This window comes from Zonotrichia albicollis, chromosome 1 (genome assembly GCF_047830755.1).
Source record: "Zonotrichia albicollis isolate bZonAlb1 chromosome 1, bZonAlb1.hap1, whole genome shotgun sequence".
In the NCBI taxonomy this organism is placed as follows: domain Eukaryota; kingdom Metazoa; phylum Chordata; class Aves; order Passeriformes; family Passerellidae; genus Zonotrichia; species Zonotrichia albicollis.
In genome coordinates this window covers 82,027,284-82,053,759 of record NC_133819.1, presented here as the reverse complement: position 1 = coordinate 82,053,759, position 26,476 = coordinate 82,027,284, and the positions used below count along the sequence as shown (strand labels likewise).

The 26,476-nt window shown below is 42.0% G+C and overlaps 1 protein-coding gene across 7 annotated transcripts in view; it reads right to left on the bottom strand.

The window, feature by feature from the left end:
• Positions 1 to 26,476, bottom strand: part of CTNND2 (catenin delta 2) — a 638,971-nt gene that overhangs the window by 252,061 nt on the left and 360,434 nt on the right. For 5 of the 7 annotated variants that reach the window (XM_074545751.1, XM_026791790.2, XM_014265131.3 and 2 more), the window contains 2 exons: positions 24,788 to 24,960; positions 15,431 to 15,998 (listed from right to left, as the gene is read on the bottom strand). In XM_074545751.1, the coding sequence (XP_074401852.1) occupies positions 15,431 to 15,998; positions 24,788 to 24,960 (741 nt within the window). Of the gene's footprint in view, positions 1 to 15,430; positions 15,999 to 16,518; positions 16,539 to 24,787; positions 24,961 to 26,476 lie in introns of those variants that run through there. The other 2 variants (XM_026791793.2, XM_074545760.1) reach the window with 2 other exon arrangements.

Here is a 26,476-nt window from a genome sequence, read left to right as displayed (position 1 = left end):
TTGATGTAATTTTCTCTTAGATGCTTGTCCTGAAATGCTACTATTAAATAAATAGTAGCATAATAATAATGCTACTTATTAAATAAATATATATATACAGTAGATCAGGTCAGAGCTTCACTGCAATTCTGAAAACACAACATGTGAGAAAGAGCATATGTACAGTGGGATTTTTACTTTGAACTCATATGTTATGAAACCTGTCTTACAGACACTAACTTATTTTAATTTACATAGCAAAGAAATTGATGTGAACACAAGTGCAGAATTAGAAGTGAACAGGAGGAGAAGTGGAATCAAACATTCACAGCTCAAGTTTTGATACTGACTTTGTTTTGTGCCAGAAATTTAAGCAGAAACATCTCCAAAATGCCTGCCTGAATGTATGCATCTTCAAGTCATAACATCGGAAAAGGGAAGTATGATCTCCAAGTAATATGATTATAAATAAAACTAATAGAACTCAGATAAGGGAAATGTAACAGCACTGTATGATGAAAATTACTGTACCAAAGAGAAGAAAACCCTTCTAACCTGACTACTGAAAGTGAATACAAATTGTTAAGACATGACAGATGGTTAAATTAACCAGTAAGACATGACAGGCCATATGGCAGCTCCAGCTAATGCACACCTTGGTACATCAGCTTGGGCCCCTAGCACACCAAAGACCTGCAGTGACTAGAATCAGGACACAGTCTCCAGTGAATTCTTTTTAACTGGGTTTAGGGGTTTTTTAAACACAGGATTCTCACCTGTTTAGATTTTACATACACACAAACACAAACGTTTCAATTTTTTCTTTCCCGAAATACCAGAATGAAAGATTAACTAATGAAAGCTCAGAATTGGAACTCATTTCTGTTTTTACACCTTTTCCATTCTCACTACATCATTCTCTCTCTGACTCAGGACTATTTGTACAGATACAGAAAGAAATAATGCCCTCAGTGAATTGACTAATTACTCATGACATCTTTCAACTGATATCAAACTCTGGATGCCTGAAAAAAGCCCTACAGATATGCTACTCTGGCATCCTCAGCCCACACTATAGGAGCTCACCACCAAACAAAAACTCTGCCCCAGTATTCAAGTCCCCAGAGCTAAAAGAGCAGCCTTGCCTCACCTGTCAGTATCTTAGATTGCTTTTCCCCAGGTTTTCTCCTTAAAGGATTGAAGTAGAATACGATGCATGGTCGGAGTGTTTCTGCAAACTCTCACTGCACTGTCAAACCTATTAGCAGTGTCACCGTCAGGATACTGCCACATTCAGCTCACACTGTGGAATTTCCCAGACATAATTTGTCCATTAACCAGATTAAGCATCTTAGAAAAGTCCCTCGAAACAGATTGGCTTTGGCTGCTTAAGGGACACTGCAAAACCAACATCTGAACTAAGGCCAGCAGTTTTCACATTAGTGCTAAAAATAGAGAAAGGAGGGAGGAAGAAAAGTATTACACTTTTATAAGTGTAATAAACAGGCCCCAAATAAACTTTAAAAACAATTCAATAAAGTTTATTGTGTCTTATAAGATGTATCCACATAATTTTTATCCTATTTAAACTAACCAAATATTAAGTTAATAGGTTTTTAACCAAATATTGGCATCCATTACATTTCTCAGCATGTTTAAAAGAAAAATAAAGGCAGAAATATTTTTAAATAGTCCATTATTTTAGCCATGCAATCTAACTTCACTGTAAAGTATTATATCAGTTATTATAATTTTAGGAATCTAGGGAAAACAGAAGGACCACACTAGAAATTCGTACCTCAACCTGAGCATTTTCTTTGCTACTGCCCTTGTTCTGTTGAGAAGCACTCACCTGCTTACAACATTTTATCAAAAATAAATTGCTGGTGGAAAAGAAAAGTTTGACTGGGAGCAAAGATATAAGCGGCAAATACTGCCAGGAAGAAATAGCAGATTAAATGTGACAGACAAGTTCACAGAGATAATTCCTATTTCATTTCTCATCTAGGGTACTGTCAGGGAAGAAAAAACTAAAAACAGACACTGCCCCAAAGAAACGACTACCACACATCAACAATTTGCCTTCAGCTGGGAAGGAAGTAAAAGACAATTTATTTTTTTTAAAACCATTTAGCAGATGATCATCCTGGGTGTTACTTTGTGTTTGGTGTTCTTTCTCTCCCCTCTTTTAAGCTCTGCCTCTTCCATGCCCCTCAGCCCTGCCAATTTCACAAGAAAAGGGAAGAGAAGTGCCATGCACAAATGGGAACAGATGCTGCTATCTGGTTATACAAATCCCTGTTCCTAACTTTCCTGCTCGCTACCCACTTTGAGTGAGGGCCGAGTGCCTCAGCAACAGGATGATGTTACCAAGCAACACGGCCAAGCAGCTCTGCAGACGCTGTTTGGATAGCTCACCACAGCTACACCACTGTTGAAAACAATATTAGGCCTTTGCAGCGGCAGAGAACTTTGAAGTTTTGCTTATCTTGATCTTAGAAAAGATAAAAATTTAATATTTCCAATTCTTAATAGTTTGTGTTGCACCATGGGCTCTATGCTGATGCAGGGGTTGTGGCAATGCATTCAACTCAGGATTTCCCAGGAAAGGAATGAAATACTGGCGTATTGATGAGACAGGCCCCAAAAGCAAATATCCAGAAATAAACCCTCTATGGAATAGTCCGTGAAGCCCCACAGTGAATGCTTCACTGACAAGGATTGCAAACTAAAGGGAAGTAACAGTTCATCCTTAATTCCCCAGGCTGTGTCTTCCCTCTTTCACAAGGCTGTACCTAAGCAAACTTGGAGACCCAATTTCTGCTGGTTAAGCAGCAGTATGGGCTAAACATCCAAAACCCTAAAGGTCTTTGGAGGGCTAGAGAAAACTTCCAGCAGCATGAGTGATTTGCTAAGAAGCACTGCTGCCTCCAGCAAAACAAATCAGGCACTACTGCACTAATGCCTGCTGGTGAAAATTTAACTTTCTGATCGTGTTTAACACTGTGGAAAAGCACAGCAGCTAAAAACCCCAGCAATTCTGAAGCCATCCCCCAAACCAAGCATCAGCTCAGTCAACCTTAAACGGAGCAAGTTCTCACAGCAGCTCTGGTGCAGGGGGAAGGGGAAAACCTTTCCACATCAACTCCTCCCTGCACAGGGAACAGAAAGAATATCTAGAGCTTAAATCCAACTAGAAGTGAGATTCTCAAGATTTTCAGAGAATTTGTTAATGAAGGTGTTTTGTGGAACAGTGGGTCCCAAAAAAAAAAAGTGTCACTGTGCAACACTTTGGAAAAGGTAACAACAGAAAAAAACAAAACTCAATTGGGTAATGAAGTGTCAAGTCTGCCCAACTACAGTATCCCTCAACTGGCTTTTGCTGGGCAACCCAAATTCTTTATCTAATGGCAATGTCCTTCCTAGAAGTTCACTGTTCAAGGATGAGGTTTTCCTTGAACAGGAAAAGGCAAATGAGGGAAAAGGCAAACATAGTTCTAATGAATCTCAATCACACATGCACCTTTTAAAAAGTATTAACTTATTGTGAATATTTTTGTTTTGAGAATCTGTGTTCCAGTTTCTGACAGACACAGCTGAAATCTCAGACACTGCATCTGGGGTTTGCTCACAGAAAAGTGTTGGGCACTTATCTTTTGTAATTCCTTTTACAACAAGATTGCATATTATTAGAGGTCTGAACAACACCAAATTTGGAAATTTTATCTGTAACTCTTTGTATTCAAACTTGCCTTTCATTAAGAGAATAGAGAAAAGCTTTAGTAGTATTTGTTCTTTCATGTAAGGTCATCTTTGATAGAATCTTAAACACTTTCTCCTCCCAGAGGCTTTCTCCTCCTCAGTGAACACTTAACTTGCACTCCCTGGTTTCCAGACTTCACCAAGACATGAGGTATAAGTATGTGACATTCCAGGAGAAAAAAAAATGGAGTTCATTATCTTTGTCTTTTTCTCAATGCCAAATTCAAGAAAGGGAAGATATCTCTGGGTATTCTGTGATACTCTATTACTCATCAAGTTTTCACTATCCAATTGAGACTCACTGCATTTAAAATATGGGAGTTAAAACATGGATGTTTTATTAAATGTATACAAAAATCAATTTGAATGCAATTGAACTAAAGAATTTAGTTATGCCTGTAAAGAAGTTTAGACCAACAATTACTCACTTTTAGAATTATGCTCAAAAGATTATTGTACCATTATTCAAGCTGGTTTTAGGTTGTTTCCATTATGCACCTATTGAGACCTCTGCTAGAAAACTTAAAATAATCTCCTATTACTAAAGTCATTATAATCTAAAGCAATTCTAACAGGGATGCTCTAAGTAAAAGAAATGCTGAATGTAGAGACAAAGAAAAGGAATACTGTTAACACCAAGACATGAGTAGCTCAAGGACTTAAAATTTATGCTGAAATAATCGTTGCATCCCATAAAATAAAATTCTCTTTTAACTAATTATTCTTACTAATATAGTAATCACTCAATAGCATGCATTTAGCATCCAACTTCCAAAGTTTACCTTAAGTAAAACCTTTCACAATAAGCAACAAGCAAAGGAGGAAATGGATGGCTACAGATTCTTTTTATCAGGAACTTATTGTAAGAAAAAAAAAAAAAAAGAGAGCAGAGAAGAAAAGAAACAAACACAGAAAAACAGACTTTGCAATTAACCTCACAAATTCAGATTATTGCTGAAAAGCATGGCCAGAAAAGAACCTTAGGCTGAAAGAGTGCTGTCACTCCAGCAGAGAGTCGAGGCTAAAATGAGATGGCAATGACAAATGCTGCAGGAGACAAATGGTGAAAGAAGGTCACTGGCAAAAGGAAAGTAGATCTAAGATAAGGAACATGAGAAATGTGCTCAGAGCAGTTTGCAATAAACTACTGGAAGTTTTTAGCCTCAAGAATGGCTTCACAGTAATTCCAATTAGAAGAATGCGATTCATGTAGTCCAAAGGTGACAAACACTTGAGGCATTCTGAAGTGTCACACCATTAGTTACTGGTTATTCATAAATGCAAATTGACACAATTTGCATGTCAATGGCAGCTTTGCCGGTGAAGCCAACACTTCCATAGCCATATGGCAGGCTGAAGACATGTTGTGCCTGCAACAAGTATGCCTGATTTTACAAAAGTGGTCCAAAATCTACTGCTGACTGAAAATAGCAGTGACATGCAATCACAACCTTGATAAACTTCAGAGAAAAAGAGTTTTTCAGCTAAGACAATTAATTCTTGAATTTCTGGATTCACAAGATAGGATCTTAAGCATGGTAGGACACAAACTAGATCACTTTGGAGAAGATGCTCAGTTATGCTCAAACATTAGCTGATTCTTGCCAAAGGCATCTCAAGATGCAACACAGACAAGGATGACATGAGCTACACAGGAACTACAACTCTGGAGAGAAAGAAACACAAAATTTCAACTAATAAACCTTGAAAACTTTGAAGTTTGCTCAGAGACCAGACAAAGTGCAATCATGGCTGGGAGGTCACTGTATTCACTAGGGCTATCAGGTTCAAATCTTTTGAGGGAAAATGGAGGAGCACTAGCTGACAAAGATGCTCCAGTCAAACACATCCTGGCCGGTTAGCCAAAGCCCTAAAAACAAAGGGTGATGGTAAAAAGTCACTCAGAAGACACCTTTAGCTCTCATTCCCTCCTTGGTCAGATGAATTATAGAAATAAAAACTTGAGTAGGAAGGAACCTTGTAAATCACCTAGTTTCAAACACCCCTCACCACAGTACATCAGAGATGAACTATACTAAAAGCTGCCAGGGACTCAACTAATCCTGTATTTTTTCAAAGAAAGTAAATCCTTCATCAAATTAATTATTCTTACCAGGACTCAGCACACTTAACAAATAACCTCTATTTACTGTGAGAAGCTATGTAATCTAGCAGCCTCTCCTCTGTTAAGAAATGGAAGAAACACTAAGTCAGGTCTTTGTACACCAAGCTTCTTTATTTCTTGATAATCCATGCAGGACAGCTCAGAAGAAATGAAGGCTAGAAAGTGTCTCTTGCCTACAGAGGGTCACAGCTGTGTACAGTTCTTCAGATGAAGTCTTAACTCTGTGTAAAGCTCCCAGTTTTGCTTGTTCTGTGAGGCCATGAAAGATTCTATTATGTTCCTAATACAGGTGGCTGAGACATGCTGTACTCAACCAGGTCACATAGGTATTCTCCTGCTCTTCTTTTCAGCCAAAGATGCTGAACATGCAACCAGCTATTAAGTGTATTATTACAATTACAAGGCTCCAATCCTTTTCTTCCCCTTCCATCTTTCCATCTTCCATCTTTGTACACAGGATTTATCTTCCTCTCTTCAGAAAATGCCTCCTAATATTCCACTATCAAGAAGTTTCCTTGGCTTATTTCATGGTTTTGTGCCAAGATAATAAAATGAAAAAGTACTTTTCAAGTAGCCAAAAAGAGTTCTCCTTGTGGAACTTTATTAGGAGTACTCTTCCTTTCCATTACTTCAATCTTCAAAATGACAAACTGAAAGTGTTCCTTTTCCCAGGTCCCTGCCCAACTACACTCTTGAAAGAATATCCATCTTCTCTAGCTTAAGTAAACATTTCCCAAGTGGCACTACAGAAAATCCATGCTCAGAGCCCTGACAGGAAATAGAAAGACATCAAATATCATCTAAGAAAAAGTCAGTAAGCAGGTCATTCCAGCACAATCTGGTTTTGGAGAACTCCTGTTGCAAATTACCCCTTTGACCATTTACTACCTTCATTCTTATATTATCCTTTCTATTAGTTCATGTTGTAATGTCCAAAGAGCACTGTGATTAGCAGGTCTGTAATTTTTCTTTCACTCAGTCCTCCCTTTCTCCATGGTATATTAGCCCCAAATACACAGAGGGCTGTCATCTTGTCCCTCTCCACCTTCTCTTCCCCCACAAATATCTGAAAGAGTCCATCTCACCCTCCTTTACGGACCATGCTCCCAGAACTTTGAAGAGCTCATGACACCTTTTGGTGATCAAATGTAAACATGACTGCATTCCCACTGAACTAGGATGTTCAGGACAGTAGTGGGGTGAGGGAAAGGCCCCATGGAGAGGTGTTATTTTGCTCTCCAATGACAGGAAATCTGCCCTGGTATCAGAGGATCACAGTTCCTTCTCCACCCTTACTTTCCTCCCAGGCAACACTCTTTAAACCCAGGGCCAGCTTTAGCTGGATGATCAAAAGCTTTTACTGCCCGAGAGCAGCACAGCTGGCTGGCTGATAAAAGGGATGCTTTGCACCTGGATTGGACTGAGAGGATAAGCAGCCATAAGGCCACAAGACATAGACATACCCTGTGGAGGAAGTAAATATAGAGAAGCATATGCAAAAATTCCCTCAGTAAAGGGAGGATTGCATGAGATTGCAAATCACTTGTATTCAAACAAACACAGCACTTTACTATTATAGCATCACAGAATGGTTTGGGCTGGAAGGGACCTTAAAGATTAATTTCAACCCCCTGTCATGGGCAGGGACACTTCACTAACACACTGTAAGTTGCAACTTGATGTACTTATTAAAAATCTGTGTGATCCAATTGGCAGTTTTATATGCCATGCCTTGTAATTGTAAGATTAGTTATCACTTGGTCCTCCTCATATCAGCATATTAAATTGTGACTTTTGCTTCCAACCGCTTATGATAATGTACAGCTCCATGAATTCATTATCATTAGACAATATCTCTCTGTCCTCTCCAATATTACTTCTATAAAACCAAAAGGTATTCTGTTCTAGGTCCACATCTATGTCATCTTCAAATGTGACCTTACGATTGCTGAAGAATTGCCTCATTTATCTCCCATGATCGCTCATAGAGCAAATTTGGCCCAGTGTAGCTTCTGGCAGGTGTTACCACTGACAAGTAATGTGCTTCACCCATGAGCACTCTGCATGTGGCACAGGCAGGCATGGGCAACCTCCCCACACAGGCTTTGGCCCTAAAGAAAGGGGCCTTCCACAACTGCCCATTTTGCCATCTTCTTTCTGCCATAATTAATTATTCTTGAAAGAGGCATCTGCACTGCTTTAAAGAGAGTGTGTCCACACAACAACCAAAAAGCCATTAGATATGCCAACAAATTAATACTTATATTACTGATGAGCTGCATTCCAGCTTCCTAAATCTGAGCTACTCCATCTATTACTAAAAGTTTCTGTGCCACAGCAACTGGAAAGGATGATATTTTCCACCACAGTAAAAATGAAGGGCTTGTTCTCACATCCCTTACATACCCAAAAACCATGATGAACATAAGATTTCTGTCATTTTTTTATCAATACTTTTGCAACAAACAATTCCAGGCTACTGGGTAACACCTTGCAACAGGGTTTGAGACTGAGGAAGCTGCAGCTTTCACATGTACCTTCTTTGCTCAGTGCACAAGCAATACAAACACAGTCATCCCATTTTGGACTGTATAGCAGAAATAAAACCATGCCATAAAAGATTGAAAGTCAGAAATTTGATAGAAGGGGACCCTGCCTTTGCTTATACTCCCTATCCCATACAACAGCACTCTCCTCTGCCCTCAAGGAGCAAGTTTCAGGCCAAAGACCTATAGCACAGAATCACACTCATGGCAACTGAAGAGAACAATAGGTACATGAGGACACCACTGAGGTGGTGTCCTGAAGGCAAAAAATGGGCTGTAATAGGCAAGGATGAGACTTAGCCTCACTAGCACACCCTTAAGACCCAAAGGTTTGGATGTATAATTGTTTATGAGGCTCTATTATCTTCCTGCAATCTCATACTAAACAGAACACAGATCAATATAAGCAAGACGAGCATAGGAACTGTAGTGCCAACACTGGTTAATGTATTTCCATTGCTCTAACCTAAATTCCATAAAGTCAGGTTCCCAAAACACTGCTCTTTGACTTCATACATTCCATTGGATTTCAGTAGCCAAGAAAAACTGGCAAATTCCAGCTCCTTGGCTTAACCATCCTTCTGCTAGGGACAGAGACTCTTCTCTGTTACCTTTTGTCAACTTCACCTCCTTCTTGTCCTCCTGCCCAACAGGTGTATAAGCAGAGACACTTCAAATTCTGCTCTGATGCTTAAGAAATTTCTTCTAGTGACTTGCATGCTTAAATTTGAATCCTGGCCCTCTTAGGTACACTGCTAAAGTTCAGGACCAGAGGCCAGAAACCACATTTGTGGTTACCGAGCAACAGCACAGGCCTCAGTAGTCCCCAGAAGCATGTCTGATGTTACATTCACCCAAAATCCCAGAAACAGCCACTGCCATACAGTTTCCCAGTCATTTCATTAAAATACTTGCAGCCTTATACAAGTTGAACTCATTTCCAGCAGTACTGCACACTGGTGCTCTTTGCCCAAAAAGCTTGTTAGTCTGCAATGTTATTTGATTTAACACCCCTCTGAAAGATCATTAGGAGAATCAGCCAAACAATGTCCCTTATCAAGAATGGGAAGCAAAGGGAAAGGTGGTAATCAGTGAAAGAACAGGACCCAAGTTTAGGCTTCTGTATTTGGCTCTTGTCAATTATTCCTCTCCTATGAGCAAGTTAATTTCATGTGATCTAAATCGGAAAAATACAGGAGCAAAAATCATGGCAATAATAACATATTTCAAAGTCATTCACCTTATTCCTTCTGCTTTCTTGCTGTACATTGTCCATGGTGGATACCTTTTCCAAACTGGAATTGAGTGCAATTGTAAAGGTTCCAGTTGTAACAATTAGAAACACAACTATTGCTAAAGAAATAGGTAGAATAAGTGACAAAAAAATCAAAGTGAACATTTAGTTGTACATTTGTATCAACTCTAAAGCAACACCAGCATACCTAACCTCCAGGTTGCAATGTGGGAGCAAGTAAGTTTGTATCTTGAAAGACACCAAATTCCATGTTCTAATTAATATCTGATATATTGCTGGATATTACTCAAAATCTTCCACTTTGTTTTCTTATCCGAAAGAAAGAGTCTCAAAACAAAAAAGAGTAAAAGGAGAAGAAAAAACTCCTAAGACTGCAGTGTCTGTCCCAGAACAAAAGAGCATTAACAGTGTTCTTATGTGTAAAGGCCCTGGCAGGAGATAAAGGAATTTTCTAGCCAATAAAAACAAAGAAAAAAAACTTAGAAAAAAAATCTATGGAAAACTACTTTGGTTAAAATTAATGAAGCAATTTGGTTCTCTCTATAAAAGAGATACTCTCGGGGTTCTGTAAAAATACAGAATAGTTACGGGAAACAACTGAGTGTCCTTTCTGTTATGATCAATCATACAGATGGTCCAAGAGCTTATCTTAAAGCCAAAAAAAAATTCAAATATTTTTCTTCCTTGCCTGTCCAAAAATGTACAATGGGCACATCACACCTAGACTACTTTATTAGGTCAGCCCTGTGTCTCAGGTGGGGGTTTAAAGGCACAGGGAACTTTTAATTCTAGATTTACTTTGGCTGTAAGTCACCAGCAATGCACCTCTTCAAGCACAAGTACAAGTGAAGTGTGATTTACTGGAGACTTCTAACACTTAACAAGACAATCTTTTTAAAGATGGCAATGAACTAGTGATATACAGATGATCTAATATTTTCGTGCAATCAAAAGGAAACATTAATCCATGCTAACAATAATGTACATCAGTTATCCCACAGAAAGTTGCTTAAGCTGTTCTGTGCCCCTGACTGCACACTGACATGCTTTAACATGTCAACACTCACCACCAAATAGAAGTCCTGCCTAAGCCCCAACAGGAAACCAGGTTTCAACACATCATATACAGTGAAAAGCTTACAGAAGGAGAAAGGATAAAGGATGGTCCCCAGCAAAGAGAGATGAGTGAGGCAAGACATATGAAGGAGCAGAAGGAACCAATTAAGAGCCTGATAAATTTAGAACTCTTTGCTCAACAAGGAGTGGAAAGCATGTTTTATGTATTAACCCATGCCACATTTTTATAAACTGCTGTTATTTTAATGTTAGTATTACACTTGCATACAAACAGTCCTCTTCAGAACGGAAAAAATCTTTTCCATTTTGTTTTACTTGAAAGAAGATTATAAACACCAGGCTGAGCACTGAAGTTTTCAACACTGGTAGAAGCAGAGCTGTCTAGAGGGATGCTGCAGCTCTTGTTTCAGTGAAATGTGTCACCACTACAAGATAGCTGTGTAATATTCTTTCCATCTAACATTACATCAAGTGATTCACACCAACACTCATTTCTTAAACTTAACCTTTTAGTACAGCTTATGAAATATGATGCAGTCTTCAAGCAGGATCACTCTCCTTTGATTTTTCTGTAATAAGGCAATACATAAAACTACTTTCCATTGCTTTGCATATCCCTAGTCTTCCCTAAACCTGGATGAAGAGGCAGGAATGGCTTTGTAACATTGGGGCTGCTCCCAGGGACATAACCGGAGGCACAAACCACATGAACAACACAGTTTGACTGCCTCCTTCCCCTTTGATCCTAAATAAACTCAGTACTCCTCTAGCACTGTCTGATTCTGCCCACCAGAAGATGCAGCAGAAGAGCGTGAAGAGTGGGCACCTGTGCCATGACCTGCCTCCTGAAAGAGTTTTCCCAGCAAGAGTTTCTGCTGCTTACTGTCCTAAACTCCTCCTTCCAGGCAAAATGGGCTGCTTTGGGGAGTCTGGCTCCCAGCAGCACTCTGAAGCTCAGTGCAGGTGTGGAAGCTGCAAGAAGGTATTTACAAACTGTGCTTTCTGGATTTGGATCGCTGCTTGAACAGACGGTCGAATATGCTTTGGAGCAGTGCAGAGCAGAAAACTACTTCTAAAACTGTAATTGCAGATCATAGCAATGAAGCAGCTAGACTAAGAATAAACACAGCAAATGTACACTCACCAGAGCCACTATATACACATGTACACACACACCCATACACACACACTTGGCAGTGGCAGCAGCTCAAATATAACTAGACTAAAAGCCATTTCTGAAGACGTTTCTAAGGTTACTCGGTTAAAACTGAGTCATTGCACACTGTTGCATGTCTCATTTGAAATTCAGGATGAAGTCTAAGAATTGCCATTTTTAAAATTTCAAGTTGTTTCATAATCAAATTTGTAGGAAATGAATATAAATAATGCCATCTCCTCAGTTAAGTCTCAGACAGATTATATTTTGGGTCATCTATGTAACTTTTTACTTGATTTTTTTTTAAAAAATGGATCTTATCTGAATGTTTTCTCTTTTAAATATCTAAGTCTGGCACTGATACAGTTTGGCTTGTTTAGCACACTGAAACCCAGTAGTATTCATGAACTAGATAGCTCCAGGACAAATTTCTAGTATAATGCAAAAATAATTAAAACAAATGCATCATTTGTGGTTTTAGTAATTACTACAAATACTTATTTTTTTATTGCCAGATATAAAAAAGATTACTTAGTATAACATCATCCCTGTGATGACACATGCATGCCAATGCAACTTCACATTAATCACAGTAGGCAAACCATCAATCAGTGCAATGTGACAACTGTTCTCCATTCTTCCTCCTCCTCTCTCTCTCTCAAAAACCCCAAAAAACTTCAACTCATCTTTGGATGTTTTGAACAAGAAGCAAAACCACTATTTATTGAACATTAGTTTTTCAAAGAACAACTGCTTGCTTTCCTTCTCAGTGGGTTTGATTTCTAACACAATGACTGAAAAACTCCTGCAAAAATATAATATACTTAGAGCCCAAATTCCAAACCTACTCTGAGCAAAAATACTTACAGAAGGAAGGAAGAAATTAAGATTACCTCAGTAGTATCTGTAACATCTGATCCTGGCTAACCCTAAAGCATATGCTAATTTTAAGCCTCTGAGTAGTCCATTGGCTTCAGTGAATCCAGTGAAAGTCTAGAAGATTAGTCAGGCACTTAACACTGCTGGCAAATGTGTAACTCTGGGATGGCAGTCAGGCCATGAGGAACATGCATAAGAATGGCAGTGGAAAATAAGGGGTAGGAGCACACAATAGAAAACCTTTGCAAAAGAATGGATCATGTGAGAGAGCTCCTTTCAAGGACTACTTGAAAGGCATGTCACCACTGCGGAGAAAAAAAAAAAAGAAAAGGTATTTACTAACATACTGTTGCTTACACTGAGTCTTTGAAGGAGCAAAACTTTCTCTCTCCAGGTCTGCCACCTAACACTTACTCAAGTTACACGATTTTCCATTTGTTATAAAATAAAACAACAAGGGTTTTTACATATCTTAAAATCAAATCCCTAAGGGATGAGTGACCCAGTAGATTGTTATGTTTGCTCTGATCAGCCCAGAACTAAGCAAAGTTAGTGCTGCTTTATCAGTTTTTACAAACTCAACAGCAAACTCAAATGGTCAATCACTACTTCCCTCCCATAGGAAAATCCATACAATATACACCAGCCATTTCCTAATTAATTCCTAAATGCATGTATCATCTACAGGCTTTTTATTTCACCAAAGCCATAAATCAGTAAATCAGGCAACGCCCTGCAGTAGGCTTTAAAAAGATGCAGGTTATGCAAGATGCAGAAGTCTTATCAAAAGCTTTTATTTAAAAGCAATCCAAGAAAATTAATGTCAGTTCCTTAACTTTTATTCAAAACAAAGCAGAAAATTCTGTTAGGAATGTCTATAGAAGCATTATTGGCCAAGAAGGCCAAAAGAGCCTAAACCCAAGTTTCAACTTGGATCTAGCTCAGGACAAACAGCTTCCGTAGCACTTCAGAGTCATTCTGCTGGACCTTAACCCCTAAATAAAAAAGTTTTGGACTAAGCTACCATGACAGACTTGATGCTGCAATGATACAAAGATGCCTTCTTAAAAAAAAAAACAAAAACAAAACCAAACCCCTAACACAACACAAATGTCAATGCTAACAGTCCACAAACAGCAAAAAGTACTTTGCCTGTTAGAAACTTCCCAAAGCAAATACTTCTATCCTAAAATAAAGGTAAGAAAAATCAGGCAAATAGTAATAGCTCATAGCCACAGGTATATAAGTTTTAAATCGATTTTTTTTCTCCATTCCCTTGATGCTGACATCAATGACGCTGACATCCATGCCTTTCTTGACTCAAAATCTTGCTATACAATGAAGTTATAAAACTACCTAAAATACAAAGTCTGTGGCAATCCTAAATTTCCACTGTACAAAGGCAGTATTTAATACTTGTGGCCAACAGTGTAATGGATTATAGCAAGAAAAAGTTGTATTAATAAAAATGGTAAATAAACCACTTAATGTTCTGAGACTCAGTATTTGCCAACAGGCTTGATACAAGCATCCCGAGATCTTGAATTTCACCTTAATTTAATGATACTGTCACTTATTCTGAAATTAAAATGTGGTGTTATATATACTTAAAGATACAAAATTCTAAAATTCCTGCCCTTTAAATATGAAAAAAAAATCCAGCAAATAGTTCTTACAAGGAGATAGATCAAAACAGTATTTTATTATTAGTTAATTCCATCTGTGTGTTTAGACACAGGAATTATATAGGATGCTGACAACAGCTGGAGTGGGGGAGGGGAGGTGGGTGAGAGGAGAAAGGGGGGTGAGGTCCTCACTCCTGTAAGAGACTTGTGTACCTGACTGATAAACTCAGCCTAACTTCTTCATGCATCCTATTTATCTTCAAATCTATTTATGTCACACAAGAGAACATATGAGCATAGCAGCTGTTACTATAGCAATGAAACTGAAAATTTTGAGAACACAAAAAACCCACCCCTGAAGGATGCTCAGTTTAGCAAAGAGATGGTTTAGAGAACAGCGCACCAGTATCTCACTTCTTGGATCTGCTCAAAGTCTGCGTTTACAGAGACATGAAATCAGCTGTAACAGCCTGTTCCCCAAAGAGCACTCGGAGCCAAATCACCGCTACCTCTTACTCGGCACGACTCGGTACACGGGGAGTTCCTGCTAAGTAACCCCAAACTTGTCAAGTACGCCTGAGCCGCCTGTAAATCCGGGGAAAAGCGATTCCCTGCAAAAGGCTCAGAGGTTCTGATGGCGGCAGAGAAGAGATTCGCCATAGTAACAAACCCCCCACCCGCACCGCGGGTCACAGCGGGGAGCGCGGCGAGCCCCGCACCCCCGGCCGCACGCACACCTGCCCGGCGCCGGGAGGGCGGCACGGGCCGGGACAACTCAGGTACTTCGCTCCAGCAGCGGCAGGCAGCCTCCCCGAGCACGGCCCGCGATGAAACCCACCCGCAATTCCCCCAAGTGCCGTTCTCCTGTCAAACGCCCCCCGCTCCCTCCCTCCCGTTCCCGGCCGGCGGCCCTGCCCCCCGCCTCACGCCGTCCCTCGCCCCCCGCCGCCTCCCTCCGCGGGCACGCCGGCCCCACGCAGCCCCGGCCCCGCCGCGGACCCGAGGCGCTGCCGGCCGCGGTTTTACCTGCGAGGGAGCCGGGTCTCTGCAGGGTGGCGGTGGCGTACAGCTCCTGGGAGTGCTTGCTGTACTGATCGGCAGCGTGAACAAGCCGCTTGGTAGGCGACAGGGTGGCGTAAGTGCCGATGGTGGAGCTTAACTGGTGGATAGGAGAGGAGGAAATGTTAGACTGGACGGTGGGCGGGGAGGTCACTCGGATGGGGGACGGCGACAGTCCCGCCGAGGAGACGACGATGTTGATGGGCGAGCTGGTGCTGTAGGACTTGGCCAGGCGGTTGGGGGACTGCTTCGGGGAGGAGAGGCGCTGCGCGGTGGCGTAGGCGGCGCCCTCGGCGGCGGAGCCGGCCCGCGGCAGCTTGGTGGGGGAGCCGCCGGGCTGGGCGGGCAGCGGGGAGCTCACCCGCTGCGCCGGCAGCGTGGAGCTGGCGTAGTAGAGCGCGGCGGCGTGCTGGGGCTCGGGCAGGTGGAAGGCGCTGCCGTGGCTGGGCGCGAAGGGCTCCCGCGGCTGCGGGGCGGCGGGCGGCGGCGGCGGCTCCGGGCCGCCCGGGTGGGCGCCGCGGCCCCCCGGGCCCTGCTGCGGAAAGGAAAGGCAGAGGCGTCAGCGGGCGCCCGGCTCCCCCGGCCCTGCGCGGGGCGGTGCGGGCCCGCCGGCCGGAGCAGCCCCCTCGCTGACCTCGGACCAGGCCGGCACCCGGCGCCCGCGGGATTACGGGAGTCGGTAATCTGCTAAAGCATTCCCGGCCTTTCAGGGAAAAAAACAGCCGCCGGCTCGGCCCGAGAGGTGTGGAAACTCCCCCCGACGGCTGAAGCCCGCACCCGGCCGTGGGGCACAGCGCTCCGGGGCGCCGGCTCCGGAATGCGCTCGCCTGCCAATCCCTAAATGAGGCAGGGTTTAGCCCCGGGTCAAATACTTACGTACGTACATACACACAGATAAATACACCCGCGCCCCTTTATTCTGCATACATTAGAGAAGAGCGGCCGAAGCCTCGGAAAAGCCTTTAATCGAGTAACTTTCCTCGGTTTCCAGCAACCTGTGTCCCTAACGAGGAGAAGCACCGCACCGGGAGCTCGCTGCTCCCCACGGCCCGAACCTGTGTGAAGGGGCAGAGGGAGGGGAAGCCCGGGCCGGTGCACGCCGAGCCGCCCTGGCAGCACAGCACGGCACGGCACAGCACGGCACAGCGAGCGGCCGCCTCGCACTCAGTTACGCGGCACGAAGGGGGCGGGGGGTACGGGAGGAGCTGCCGGGGCCGGGCGCTTCCCTGGGCCGCATCCAGCGGGGAATCTGCATAGAGGAGGGAGAGAGCTCCCTGCGCCGACCCGCTGGCCGCCGGCAAGGCAGCGCTGAGCTCTAAGACCAGTAATTGAGGGGGGCTGGGATGAGGGAGCGAGAGAAAATCCTCGGGAGATACTGCCTATGAGAAATTTCGGCTCTGTGCCTGAGCCGCTTCTGAAGCCGCAGAGGATGGAGCTTGCCCTTACACACAGGCGGCTCCCCCTTTTTTTTTTATCGGGGATGTTAGGCTCAAGAGATCATCTGTGAGTCTGGTAGCATTAAAATCCTCTCATAACTGCACCCCGCAGTGAGGGAGAGCTCAGCGCTCTGTTGGAAGATGTGCTGTTAGATTCAGATACTGGGTTTTTTTCTGGTTAGGCAGGGGATTTACTTGAACCTCAGAAAGTGCTCGGGATCCTCAGAGTTGACAGCATAGTTTGAATCGGTCTGACCGATGCTTTGCCCGAACACATGCACACGCCTCTCAGCTACTGATTTCCTTAGCCAGAAGAAGCTTTAAAATGTGAATGATGAATTTTGTGACTCAATTCAAAGAGGTGTTGTGAATGCCAACAGCAGCATTGTTATATATTGAATAGCAATGTGATTTTCCAGTAGCATCCTACAAAAAAACAAGTGGGCAAAAGCACCATGTTCCTGGTATGAAATTTGATTTGTTTGCACTAGGATACTCAATAAAGGATTTGGTCAGGAACAGAGGACAGCATAACTCATCGCAGCAGAAAATAAACAATATTCAAAATGCCAGAAATCTGTACTTCTTCCTATGTACACCCACTGGAAATGTTTGTGGGGTTTTTTTTTACTTTTGGAGCCTGCCCTTCATCTTAAACGCCCTCTGTCTGGAGGAAGAATATGTATTTCCTAGACAGAGACAAGAAACGAGGCTTTGGAGAAGCTCCTCCTGGAGCTTTGCTCCCAGTTGCTAGTGGCATGGAAGAAGCTACCAGCACTGACATTGCCCAGGCTTCTTCAGAGAGCACTGCCAGAGCCAAACCTCCCTGGCTGTGCAGCGCACAGAGCAATGGCTTTACACATAAATGAAACACAAACTGTCCCACTCCAGGTACTCTGTATGGTGACTGCCAGGCGAGCAAGGGGCTCACAGATGGAAGTAGCTGCTCTCTTTTGAGCTGGACTATTGGGATTGCAGCAGCTAGTGACAAACACCACAGCTTCAAGTACAAGTCTTGACATTCTCAAAAATGGTCAACAAGCTCAAGTTGCTCACTTGAAAGGCTCCTAACAAAAACCAAGAAGGAAAACTGTGGGAACACCAGCAAACTTTTCAAAGCTACTTTCACACTGAGCTACTTACCATATATGCTTTAAAGTGGAAAGAAGGACTAATCTTCAGCTGACTGTCCAATAATGTATTTGACAGGAGTACAGTTTTCATTTTCCAGGTTTAGACTATATGGTAACAACTTTCATTAGACAAAAAAAAAGGTCGATATGATTTAAGACAACATGGGCAGAGCAAATTTTGCACTTAACAAAATGTCATTCAAACTAGCTACATTATCAATTGATTTTTGTTAATAAATTTTACCTTTTGGACTGTTAAGTGGCATAATAATAATAATTTTCTAATAAACAGTGCTCCAAAATACAGTCTTTTGCAATGTTACCAGTGCACCAATTACTTCTTCAACACACTGGTAACTTTAACAGTTTGCTGTTGATGCTAAAGGTTTTAGGCAAGTACTGTCATCATGTATACAAAATTTCTTTTACTAATCTACTTCTACACTGCTTAATGTGTCAAGGATTTACAGTAATTAATTTCAAGTAAATCAGTATTATCCCATATTCCTAATAAATCTCTATAAAGCTGTGAGCATTCTGCAAGCACTAATTCAAAAAATACCCAAAAATCCTATTTCCTGATGATTTGTTATAGGGAACAAGGTGTAGTGGTGAGACACAATAATTAAATGCTTAATTAAAAATGCAGTGTATATAGCTTCCTAAAAAGCTAAGCATGTGCTCTGTGTGAAGGAGAGAACTTATGGATGAACAGATTGCAATGAAAACACTAGCATGCAGTATTTTCTAGGATGTGACTAATCTCAGACCTGTCTTAAATGTACCATGAGGTTCTTAGGTTTTTTCAAAGGGCCAAGTGTGCAGTAACATTCTCCACACATCTTTTCAGAGACAAAATGCGGTTTAGTTTTTCATTGTGTTTCTCCCTGTCTCTGGCTTAAGACAGACACAAAGACACATCATTGTTCACCCTGCAACGTGACATACTTTGTATGGAAGAATAAAATACAGTGGTATTTTTCCCTTATTTTTTCCATTTATCCATTATTTTTGTCAACCTGATAACAAAACTGTGTTTAAGCTAATAAACTAAGAGCAAATTTGCTTCTCAGTAATTATATTCTCTGCCATCATCCTATTTCATACATGTGAATAAAAATCAAGGACTTTCTTACTACAGCCCTATGAATATCTATTCCAAGACACAGGGGTTTCATTTCCCTGGCATCCCAACGAAAAGTAGCCTTGCTTATTTCGATTCAATATATGGATTCTGGTATATCCTTTTTAGAAACAGGAATGTGTGAAAAAAACATGAGAACATTAACACAGCTATAAAAATATTTTCTTTCCCATTTAATGTTACTAAGAAGATAATTTTCTACTAATTCAAAACAGTATCTTTAGAGCTTCATACAGAAAATTACTGGGGGTATCCAGTTAGGTTATAGGAGACTAGAGAACAGTCTAACTGTTGTTTGCCTGTTCATTCAAGCATTTAGTGCCCAGAATTCCAGGAAATTAGTTTTTCGGGGGTTGGGTTTTTTTGTGGTTTTTTTTGGTCGTTTGGTTGTTCTTGTGTGGGGATTCTTTTGTTGTTGTTTGGCTTTTTTGGTTTTTCTTTGTTTGGTTTTTGTTTGTTTGTTTTTACAATCCAATTGATAACTTAAATTGGAACTTTACCCAAGAAAGAGTAAATAAAAGACTGCAATGTAAGATTTCTGTTCTATAGAGTAGAATTGAGAGGGCCAAATAACTGTGTTGACTTATTTATTCTGCAGAAAATTTTTCATGGATAAGGAATTACAAAATGGCTAGACAGCTTTAAGTGAAACTTTGGGGTCAGCTGCTAATATGAATCAGTGTATTGATTCTTGGAGATTGCTCCCAGAGGTCTGAGTAAGTCTGCATGCCCATCTTAGGTCTGGATAAACTTTAGTTTAACAGTAAATACCAGTGCCAGTTTTTAGCTCATTTTTCTCTCTGGATCTCTTTGCCTTTATAAATCTCAAACAAGTCACATCTGATGAATACTAACATAGTCATATACAGTGCACCGTGGTCCCTGAGGAGACCCTTTCTCTTGATTTTAGGGAGCATTTTCCAAGTTGTGTAGAAAACCTCCCTCCAGGCCCCTTTGGCTTTTAACTATTGGTGTGTGTTGGTAGCTTTAGGCAGAAAAAATGTTCATCCTTACCAGGGTTTTCTAGAGACATTCCACAGGTGCATCTCCATTTCACAGTCTCAGTGATGCTCTGGGCTTTTTCAGAGACTGCTAGACTTGCCAGTCTGTTGAGGGCTCCTTTTTTCCTGTAAGCCCAAAGAACCTTCCACAAGGCTTCACTCAAGGCACCACTCTACTGTGGTCCAATGCCTCAATCAACACTCTTACAAAGAGAAGAGGGCATGGAAATTGCATAACTTTCTCTAGGCTTGGAATGCACCCTTCAGTCTTTGGCCAGGACCTACAGAAGGGCCTTTCTTTGCAAGACTACTTTAATGTAATTTGTAAGTTCCTGACCTGACTAGAAAGATTCTACCTATGTTCAAATGCTTTTATACCAAAACAGATGCTAGACTATACCTCTGGATCCCTCAAATATGGCCTATTCCATGTCTTTCTCCTGATTTTGTTCCATCGTTCCATTCCAAAATTCCAACACTATTAGGAAAATTTGTCAGCGTATCAGGATCCTGCTCTCAAAGGTCATATATATAGATGAAGGTAGGTAATTTTAGTCTTCTACATCCACGAACAGAATGGTGTGAGACATTCTCAAAGTGTCCAGAGATGGTCCATCTCTGGTTTTAAAGCAGCAGTGAATGCTACAGTCATTACCTACGGCAGAATCAAAGCAGCATTGCAGATTTCCATTGCCATAATCTCTACTAGTGAATTGTTTTCTGAGTGCTGTAATAGGAGTAATCTGTTTTAAGATTTCATCTTGTTTCCTTTATGACAGAAAAATTCTTAGGTTAATATTTGGAATTTGGTTTTAAACACATTGTCATTTGCCATACCTACCAGAAGGGAAATGTTTATTTTAGCTTTCATCTGGGTAGGTTATCACTCAACCTGTTACCTTGTGGCCAGTACGCAGATTCTGCTTAAAAGCTTAATGCATTCTAGCACTCATTTGCTAGTGAGGTGTGGTGGTCTGACAAACTTGTTTCTAGGGAAAAGGAGACAAGTTAGAACACTAACTGTAAAATGTGTTTTCAAGACTTTTTAATCACCTTTAATTTCCATATACTTTTCTGATTTTAAGGTTTTCCAATTCCGTGCCAGCTTATTCAGTCCAAAAGCATCAGGTGCACAGGATACTGCAACACAGTAGGGATTTACTTGTGTTGCAGCCACAGCCTCTGAAAAGACTTAACATTACCAACAGCTAAACAAGTCCTCATCCAGAACGTAAACTTCCTTTCCTGTCCCCTTGCAAACACATGGCAGAGCATGCAGAAAACTACTCTATTTACTACACGCTGTACTTTATACTCCTTTGATATCTCTGCATCATAAGATGATCATTCTCCAAGTTGCACTGAACCTGGTTGGACACCGAGTTTGAAAAGCAGTTTTCAGTGGGGAAGCAGAGTAACTCCCTGCCAGAGGAGCAGTTTTTGCTAAGAAATGTGTCCCGGTAGTATTTAGAACATAAAAGTTTTATGTTCAAAAGTAGGAAAAGCACTGGAAAAACTCTGTGATCTATACTGAACTCCACCAAATTGACAAAAATGTTAGATTGCACTTTGCAACACTATACAGGAAGTCCCAAGACTAATTAGTTTCTCTTTTTTATACAATTGCATTTTCACAAATTGTTCTTGCTGTCACAGCTGGCCTTGGGACTATTTACATTTTTTTTTTTGCAAGCATTTGGACTATCATTCATGTTGAGAGATAGCTATATTCCTTGCACAAATACCAAAGGAAATTATCACTAACTGAGAGGCTTCAGCTCCTGAGGCTTATTTTAATTATAATAGGTATAGCAAAACAATTCTTAGGATTGACTTTTTTTTCTCCCTGTAATTGTGGGATCAGCAATGGTTATATTCAGAATTTTTAAATTTTTAAATTTTGAATTTTCCTGTTCCTGTTTACCTCTTTTTAAAGCCCTTTTGCATACTTTTAATGGTATTAATTAATAGTTTATGTGGCAGTTTGTTAGTACTTTCAAAATATATATAAATTCATCTGAAGTTGTCAGGCATCTTTTGCAGCATCATGATGTGAAAAAATATTAAGTTCTCTGAATTATTTTCCTGCAGGAATATCTATCCTACAATGTGTATGAAAATAAAAAGAACATCTATTTTATGTCCTCTCATACCAAGAAAAACAAAGGATAGGGAATGTTGCCTTACTAACTACCTTTCTGAAGGAAACCAGTTCTCTCTGAAGTGATGGTTCATGAGAGCTTCTCAAATCTAAGCAATGTCTGATCAGTGTAATTCCAATGAAAAAAAATCTAGGTCATTAATTTTTCCCCTTCCATAAATTCATCTTTTTCTATCAATTAGTATAATAGAATTTACATTAGGAATATATCTGTTTCTAACCTTTACAAATCTGCATGATTTTCCTTCCTGCCTTTAAAAAAAAAAAAAAGACTCTTTATCCTTCCCCTCTCACTTTTACTTTGTTTCTGTTTCTGTTGCTCCCATAACCTGCTCCATTTCCATCATCTTATTTTCCCAGCCTCTTTAAAGACTGCATCACAGTCTTTCAGGGTAAGCCCCAGGGTAAGATGCTTTTCAAAAAGCAGAACTCCAGATGATGCTATTTTCCACAAGATGCACCTGGAGAAGCTGGCAGCCCATGGCACGGCTGGGTGCACTCTTCACTAGGTAAAAACATGGCTGGGTGGCTGGGCCTAGGGAATGGTGGTGAAAGGTTGGTGTGGCATCAAGGGCATTGCCTGCCACAAGTGGAATTCCCCAGGGATCTCTGTTGTTTGATATCTTTAACAATGACCTGGACAAGGGGATGGAGTACACCCTCAACCAGTTTGCCAAAATAAACCAAGCTGGCTGGGAGTGTTGATGTGCTGGAGGGTAGGCAGGCTCTGCAGAGGGATCTGGGCAGGCAGGATCAATGGGCCAGGGCCAGCTGCACGAGGTTCAACAAGGTGAAGTGCCACGTCCTGTGCCAGGCCACAACAGCCTCATGCAGCTCCACAACATGGGGGAAGAGTGGCTGGGAAGTTGCCCGTGGAAAAGGACATGGGGGCACTGATACAGGCAACTGAACATGAGCCATTATAAGCCCAGGTTGCCAAGAAGGCCACTGGCATCCTGGCCTGGAGCAGCAATAGTGTGGGCAGCAGGAGCAGGGCAGGATCATCATCCTGCACTCAGCACTGCTGAGGCCACACCTCAGATCCTGTGTCCAGCTTTGGATCTCTCAATGCAAGAAAGACATTGAGGTGCTGGAGCTTGTCCAGAGAAGGGCAGCAGAGCTGGTGAAGGGTCTGGAGCAGCTGAGGGAGCTGGGGTTGTTTAGCCTGGAGGAAGAGAGGCTCAGGGGAGACCTCATTGCTCTCTACACCTGCCAGAAAGGAGACGTTAGCTAGGTGGAGGTCAGTCCCTCTTCCCAGGCAACCACCAACAGGACAAGTGGAAACAGTCTCAAGCTGCACCAGGTGAGGTTCAGGTTGGACATCAGGAAGAATTTTTTTCACTGAAAGGGTTGTCAAGTCACCATCCCTGAGGGTCTGTGGCACTTGGGGACATGATTCACTGATGGCCAGAGCTGGGTTAGTATTTGGACTCTGTTCTTACCTACACAATTTGAAATTTAATTTAACTGTGCTTTATTTCATTCTTCAGTCTTAGGGAATAGAGAGCTTTTCCGGGAAAATTGAGAGAATAGAATATTGTATGTCTCTCAGTATCTCACAAACTGTGCAATGACTCCAATACTTGAAATCTCTTAGCAATTTTAGGCTTTGAAATTCAAATAGCTACTCTCTTCTACAGAATCCTGAACTGCAAGATTTCCTGGTATCACACTGAGATGATCTGCTTTGCTAGGATGGTTAGCATCTAAACAGAGAAAATAACCAGTGCTGACCGACACAACCCAGTTAGACTTTTAAGTACAGAAGCATGAACACATCTTGTCTAAAAGTGAAGCTTAACTTTCTCCTGAGAGGCTTTGATGTCACAGTGAAAAGCACAGAAGGTGAGAGGGTTACATGTCAGAGCCAGGAGAGATGGTTTAGACAGGCAGAGGGATTTACAAAGTTTTCATGTGTATCTGAGACAATCTTTCAAAATGTTTCAAAAGTAAAGGCGACAGTCCTACAATATGTAGTGAAAAAACTGTTTCCTATACTTGAGATGAGGCCATAGCACTATGTGATGCATGGTATCCCAGGCAGGTTTCACATCTGGTGTCAGCCTGGCTTTGTTTGTTTCCTGGCACTTACTGCTTTCAGTAATGTGGCAATGCTGGCAGGTCCTAGACTTTAGGATGGACTCATAATCAGCACAGGCACTGTGAAAACTAAATGCCTGAACATGCTATTATCAAAATATATATATGCAAGCAAGTTAATCTGGTATGCAGATCTCCTTGTTAATCAGGATTACTTTATCACTATGCAAGTCAACCCACCAGAGATTTACAAAAATCAAGATGGTAACTCCACCCTGCTGCAGGTGTGTTGAACAAGACAGAAAGTAAAGGCAGAAATCCAGGTGTGGGAAGCAGCAAACAGCTCTTTCCTGGGAGCTCCTCCACACAATTTCAGGAGTGAGAGAACACAGTTGCTTAGGACACATACCTGGCTGTAGCTCTGGATGGCACCTCTGGCCTGACTGCTGCGGGACGGGAGCTGGGCAGAAGCTGTTTCACCCAGGGCGAGGGTCTGGTTGCTGTGGTAGCTGGCTGAGTACTGGAAGGATCCTTCAGGTTTGGAATTGAGCTGGAGTGCACTCTGGGAGAGGAGGCTGGGCCCTGTGGGGACAGGATTTGAGAGCAGTCAGAAAGCCTCAGTGAAAGAGCATACCTGCATTATCTGTCAAGTGAGTCTTGAAATTATCAGATGTATCTGGCTTCAGATTTTCAGAATTTGACTTTTCAGTAAGTAAAATGCATGCATTATGTTGTTTCCTTACCACTCAGTCATCATGTTCAAACAACAGACCACATTGCTTTCTTTGTAAGAAATGTATCATTTTGACTGGTGAAGAAATTCTATGCCTGAACAAATCCAACCATACTATTTGGTAGAGAACTCCTGCTTTTCAACTCAGAATAGCTGATGAGGGTTTTTCCCCCTAAGGATTTATTTCTCTTAATTATATCCAGTCATTCTGCCTGGGAAATGCTAACTTGTCCCTCCCTGAGCCCCCAGCACATTAGATCTATTGATTACTGCCACTGTCCTGTACACAGAGTGATGTAATACTTTGGTGCCTGTAGGGATGGATGGCAGCCTTTAAAATATTAATTGCTCTTCTCATCGTGCAGGACACACCCTGATCTCAGTGAATCTTTGATAACTATTTTTCAGCTATCTTATCTTCCCCACAACAGCACTGCATAGCAGGAGAGCCAAGTACAGGCAGTGAGCCTGAACTGGGGCTGCCAGACTGAAGGGCATGTCAGGACCATGAACACTTTCCAAAGTTATTTAGTAGCTCTGTGAAACTAAAACATGTCCTAATCTTCATTAGGTTCACCTGAAAGTGATTTAGCTTACCACATGCACATAGCAAATTTTCCAATTTTTCCACATAGGAATCAAGTGCACCTGCAGCAAATTTGAAGATGACACCAAGCTGAGTGGTGCAGTTGCCACACCTGAAGGATGGGATAGCATCCAGAGGGACCTGGACAAGCTTGAGAAGTGGGTGCATGGGAATCTCATGATGTTTAACAAGACCAGGTGCAAGGTGCTGCTCCTGGATCAGGGTAAACCCTGGTACCAACCCAGGCTGGGGGATGAACAGATCCAGAGCAGCCCTGCCAAGAAGGACTTTGGGGTGCTGGAGAGGCTGGACATGACCCAGCCATGGGCACTCACAGCCCAGAGAGCCAAACGTGTCCTGGGCTGCATCCAAAGCAGTGTGGGCAGCAGTGAGGGAGGGGATTCTGGCCCTCTGCTCTGCTCTGGTGACATCCCACCTGCAGTGCTGCACCCAGCTCTGGGCATCCCAGCACAGGAAGTACATCTGTTGGAGCAAGTCCAGAGAACGGCCACTAAGTTAGATGGAGCACCTCTCCTATGATGAAAGGCTAAGAGAATTGGGATTGTTCAGTCTGGAAAAGTAAAGGGTTTAGGGTGACCTAACTGTGGGCTTCCAACCACCTAAAGGGCACCTACAAGAAAGATGGAGAGAGACTTTTTATAAGGGCATGTAGTGGCAGCACAATGGCTTCACATTGACAGAGTAGCTTTAAATTAGCGGTTAGGAAGAAAATCTTCCCTGTGGTGGTGAGGCAATGGCCCAAGATGTTCAGAGAAGAT